A 5,724-nucleotide genomic window follows, 5' to 3' on the forward strand; every position below is an offset into this window, starting at 1 on the left:
CTGGACTTTGACTTGGCCATTCTAACACATGAATATGCTTTAATCTAAACCATTCCATTGCAGCTCTGGCTGTATGTTTAGGGTTGTTATCCTGCTGGAAGGTGAACCTCCGCCACAGTCTCAAGTCTTTTGCAGGCTCTAACAGGTTTTCTTCTAAGATTGCCCTGTATTTGGCTCCATTTATCTTCCCATCAACTCTGACCAGCTTTCCTGTCCATGCTGAAGAAAAGCATCCCCACAACATGATGCTGCCACCTAGTAATAGTGTCCTGAGCACCCCCTCTCAAAGCAGTGTCCTCTGGCCCCCATAGCAGTTTCCTTTGCCCCCCACAGTAATTTCCTCTGCCCCCCCTGCCAACAATGTCCTTTTCAGGGGTGGGCTGGGCTGGGGGTAGAGTGGCAATTGCCCCCACAGCTTACTTACGTTGAAAACAGCTGGCACCTGCTGCCGTGTATGGCCGGCCACTGTTGCATTCCAGGAGTTGTAGTCCACGCTCAAGTTCCAGAGCAGCACAGAGGAAACTACAACCCTCAGAGACCGGAGTCTTGTAGGCAGGGTGCGCATGACTGGCTCAGACTGTGGGGCTGGGCGCTGGCTTACGCTGGCCATGGCATGCAAGCTAAGCTGCCAGGTGAGAGACCCTGACACCCCCACCGGCCCCCCACGTTCCGTCTCTCCCCCCCCCCCATACACCCCATTTACCCTGCCCCAGTGATCAGGCTGCATTAATGGGCACTGGTGAGGCTGCATTGATGGGCACTAGTGAGGCTGCATTAATTGACACTGGTGAGGCTGCATTGATGGGCACTGGTGAGGCTGCATTGATGGGCACTGGTGAGGCTGCATTTAAAAACCAGGTGGGCATGGATGGTGAGCTGATTCGTGGTTCAATGAGCCACTTGACTGGACTTGCCCCCAGGCCTAAGGCTGCCAGCTCTCCCCTGGCCCTTTGCCCCCTTCACATCATCCCCAGACACAAACACACAGTAGTGTATAGGTAGCACTCTCCTACCTTACAACGAGTGTACGGCAGAGCAGAGAGTAGGAAACATCACAGTACTGGACAGAGGGTAGCAGCAGCTACCAGAGTTAACCTTTCATAATAACAAGATGATGATTGGTTGCTAGCGTCCTAGCAGCCAATCACCTGCTGGTTAACTTAAAAGGTTAACTGAGGCAGCTCCCGCCCTCCATCCAGACTGCATGGATGTGCAGCATTGGGGATTACCTCTTTCTTTTCCCTTGCACTCTCCATCCACTACTGTGCTGCCTCCTGTTCTTTGTTCTGCTGTGAAGATGAGAGCAGTGGAGACTGAGGGGAAGGACCAGCAAAGCAGTAAATGTTTGTGATCTACCCGTCAGGTTGCTGACCCCTGATCTACAGTATATATTGCCTCTAGGTAATTGGAGAATCCCAAATGAACTACATTTACTCATAAATAAATTTTGTCCAAGGGCTCGTTCACATGATGTGCCGTGACCTGCATATTTCTGCTTTGGACTAATACACTTCACTGCTAGGGCACACATCAGTTGCTGGTGTGAAATGCGGTGTGGCGCACTTTGGCAATTGCAGCATGTCTGCATATTTCGGCAGCGCACTGGATGGCACCGCATGTCATCATGCTGCTGTGCAGGGACATCATTTATAGCTTCCAAATGTCCCTGATTTTGAGGGACTGTCCCTGATTTGGAGAAATGTCCCTCTGTCTCTCTTTCCTCCTCATTTGTCCCTCATTTTGGTCTGATCTATAGAGTTGTATATAAAATTCACTTTTTATCTATCAAAAAGTGTTTTCCAATGCTAAACCTTTCATCTGATTTTTTTAATTGCTGCATTTGTAAATTCCAAAAGCCAATATAAATATAAAAATCACTTGTGGCTTTAACCAATCTTTTTTTTGTACAATTCTCCTTTAAGGGGGCGTGGCAAGGGGTGTGTCCTATGCCTGCATACTTTTGCTGATAGGTGTCCCTCATTCCCATCTCAAAAAGTTGGGAGGTATGACATCATTACTGTGGGCCAGATTCAGAAAGAGATTCGTCGTATCTCTGAGTTGTGCCGGTCGTATCAATGCGCCTGATTCATAGAATCAGGTTACGCATAGATATCCCTAAGATCCGACAGGTGTAAGTGACTTACACCGTCTGATCTTAGGCTGCAATTTCAGGCTGGCCGCTAGGTGGCACTTCCGTATTTTTATGCGAGGAATATGCAAATGAGGATTTACGCAGATTCCGAAACGAACGGCCGCCTGCCGCTTTTTTTTTACGTTGTTTGCGTTCGGCTTTTTCCGGCGTATAGTTACCCCTGGGTCTATGAGGCGCAGCCAATGTTAAGTATGGCCGTCGTTCAGAAATGTAAATGTTTTACGTTGTTTGCGTAAGTCGTTCGCGAATACGGATGGACGTAATTTACGTACACGTCGAAAGCATGACGAATTGCCGACTTCATTTGGAGCATGCGCACTGGGATTCAGTCGTGGCCGGCACATGCGCAGTTCGTTCGGTGCGGGACGCGCATCATTTAAATGATACACGCCCCCTACCCGCCGAATTTGAATTCCGCCGGGCGATTTACGCTACGCTGCCGCAACTTTACAGGCAAGTGCTTTGTGAATAAAGCACTTGCCTGAAAAACTTGCGGCGGCGTAACGTAAATAAGATACGTTACGCCAGCAGAAAGATCCGCTGATCTTTCTGAATCTAGCCCAGTGTGTGCAGGCAGAGTTTTGAATCCCTGGCAGAAATCTGCTGTGTAGCCATGTACTGTATATGCAGCTCAACGTTCTGCATGGTTGTATTTCTCTCCCGTTAAGTAGGAGTAAAGATAAAACATCAACAGGCTTTAAAAAATTCCAGACAAACTTTCTTGACTTTAGCTGGCAATGCTGAGTGTGTTGTTTTCTTCATGTGCACAATCTGGACGGGGCCAGAATGGTAAAGAAAGAGTTAAGCTGTGAGCTGGCTGCACACTATTAAGCAACCCATAACAGATGAGTTAGTCAAGCAGAGTGCAGGAAGTGAGAATGTAGTACTGTACAGGAGTCTGACATTAGAAGGAGTTAAGCATTTTGTCCTGGAGCCAGCAGAGTTGTCAGCAGTGTGTACAGCGTGGCATTGCTAGGAGGTCTATGGGCATACCTAACAGCCCTGCCACTGTCACTGCCCCAGCTAGCCCCTGTGGTACCACGTACTGGCATTTCCTCTGAGCTCACAGAAAATATGACGCAGCCTCCTATTACTATTCCCTCCTCGGAAGAGGAAGTTTCTTTCTGAATAACGGTCAGAGCAGCACAAGCCGGGAAAAGACTGAAGATTTCCCAAAGTTCCAGACATTGCATGCTGCCAGGCTTCTGGAAGAAGGGCAGCAGCACCCACCCTGCCCAGCATGGGATGAGTGAGTTTCCTATGGAACAGGATGCCAGTGTATTCACTTAATCTGAAAGTTTTCTGGTTGCTGGTCGTTGTCATATTTACAGGCATCTGGTGTATGTTTCTGACTTTGAGGAGGAGCAGCAATGAGGAGAAGGATGGGAGCTGCCAGGAGGAATCATTCAGCAGCTTGCAAGTTCTCATCAAGTTAGGATTGTTACTCGTACTATGTTTCATTGTCTTCAAATGCTGCAGCTCCACCCCGAAATGCCAACGTGGGGACATAACTTTCCAGCAAAAGCATCAGCAGCAAGTCAGGAAAAATCTGCTGGAGTCATTTTATGAACAACACATCAGGCTCTCACCGCATGTTCTTGGTCACAGCAAGGCACATGTCAGCCAGATAGTGGGTGAACTCATTAGGGTGGGCAAAGCCAAGCAGCATGACACAGGTGTCATCCTTAGGGGGGACTTTGTTCAGATTGGCAGCGCTTATGAACAACATAAAATTAACAGTCCGGACTTCTTTGACATCCTGGTGCCACTTAAGATTCCACAAAGTCTCAAACTGGAACCATTTTTTTCAGACATTTGTAAAGAGCTCATTCCCTGTCTTCAGGGTTCCATGATCTGTGGAGTGGCAGCTACCAAAAAGTCAGAGTGGGCAAAAACATACAAGCAGTTCAGCGATGGCTTCTGCACAGAGGTAGGCTTTCATCATGCACTGTCTTCTACATCTGTCCAGAAATGGTTCCACTGGAAGATACAAAGATGCCTCAACGTGATCAGGTACCAGTTTGAAGAGCGGAGTTACATTACTCTTTCAGTATTTGATGATAAACTCATCCTCAAAATTCTCCCAAGGTCAGATTATGTCTGCTGTCATATCTCCATGTCTGTGAGACTAATACCAGCTTTTCACTTGGGAGATTCAGTGTTCCTAACAGCTCAACCTTGGGGCAGTAATATCTGCCTGGAGAACGTAAGTCTAAATTCCCATTGGGGAATTAACTTTTCCAAACATGAGCAAAAGTTATTGAACTGGTTTAAAGATCAGGCCCCTTCTAACTCATGCCACCTGAAGTGCCTACAGATCATGAAGAGCTTGAGGGACCTCAATGCCAAGACTTTCCAACCTTCATTCGCATCTAAGTGGAGATCTATTTTCTCTTCCTATAATTTGAAAACAGCGCTTTTTTACCTGTTACTGAAAAATCCATTTGAAAAGTGGGATGATTTGTTACTGATGGAGAGGATGGCAGACTACTTCATGTTCTTGAAAGAATGTTTGCAAAAGCAATCGTTGATGCATTTCTTCTTGGGTAACAGCAATCTTCCAAATTTTATTGCCCTGCCAAAAATGTTCAAAGAAGCAATGCCAGTAAACCTCCTGGAGGGATATGGGTTGGATCTGTTGGACCAAGTGTGTTTTCAGCTTCTTAATTCATGGGTCCAAATGCCCCGGATTATACGGATGAGTTCCTCTCCAAAAAGCTTTATTAGAGAGTCTATGAGGTGCAAACATTCTAATCTCTGAGTGGTATTCCAAAACAAGGAAATTGGATGAAATCAGGGTAAATTTGATTTTTGGTATTTAAATGCTGTGCACTGCAGGAAAATGTTTATTTTATTTGTACCAAATTCCAAAATGCCAGAATCCCAGGGTATAGTGGTCCTACTAAAACTGCAGTAAAAGAATGTTTTTAATAGAAATGCTTTTTGCACATTTTGTAATATTTATTGTATTTGTAATACAGTTATGGAAACATTGATGCACAATGAGGCAGGATTTGACTGTAAAGTTTTGTTCACACAAGTGGCTTTTTAGAGCTGCTTCATGTCCAAATGTTAAGAATGCAAAACATTTTTAAAAAGCCCTTTTTTTTGTGTTCATACTGTTCAAGTTTCTTTTACAAGTACTGTACTTTTAGTAAAGTTATCATTAGGTCAAACACCATCCCTGGCACACTTTCCAAAGATGATCCCCAAGATCTTCATTGTGCGGCCTGCTTGGCTACTTTTTCTCCACTTCACTATTTCAGTGGCAGGATGTGGACAGATACGGCATGTCTTCCACTGACTCTAAAGCTGGCTATACACTGAGGCCCCGTACACACGACCGAGTTTCTCGGCAGAATTCAGCCAGAAACTCGATGGGAGCCGTATTCTGCCGAGAAACCCGGCCGTGTGTACACTGAGGCCGAGGAAACCTTTGAGGATCTCGTCGGGTCAAATAGAGAACATGTTCTCTATTTCCTCGTTAGTCAACTTGGCTCGCCAAGATCCTCGGCGGCTTCACAAGGAACTCGACGAGCAAAACGATGTGTTTTGCTCGTCGAGTTTCTCGG

The 5,724-nt window shown here is 46.2% G+C and overlaps 1 protein-coding gene across 1 annotated transcript; it reads left to right on the forward strand.

Annotated features, from left to right (window-relative positions):
• The first annotated feature begins 2,978 nt into the window (after positions 1-2,978).
• On the forward strand, positions 2,979-5,507 carry ITPRIPL2 (ITPRIP like 2). The gene has a single exon (XM_040356896.1). The coding sequence runs from the start codon at positions 3,423-3,425 to the stop codon at positions 4,911-4,913; it is 1,491 nt and encodes a 496-aa protein (XP_040212830.1). The 5' UTR covers positions 2,979-3,422; the 3' UTR covers positions 4,914-5,507.
• The last annotated feature ends 217 nt before the right edge of the window (positions 5,508-5,724 follow it).

This window comes from Rana temporaria, chromosome 6 (assembly GCF_905171775.1).
Source record: "Rana temporaria chromosome 6, aRanTem1.1, whole genome shotgun sequence".
Classification (NCBI taxonomy): Eukaryota; Metazoa; Chordata; class Amphibia; order Anura; family Ranidae; genus Rana; species Rana temporaria.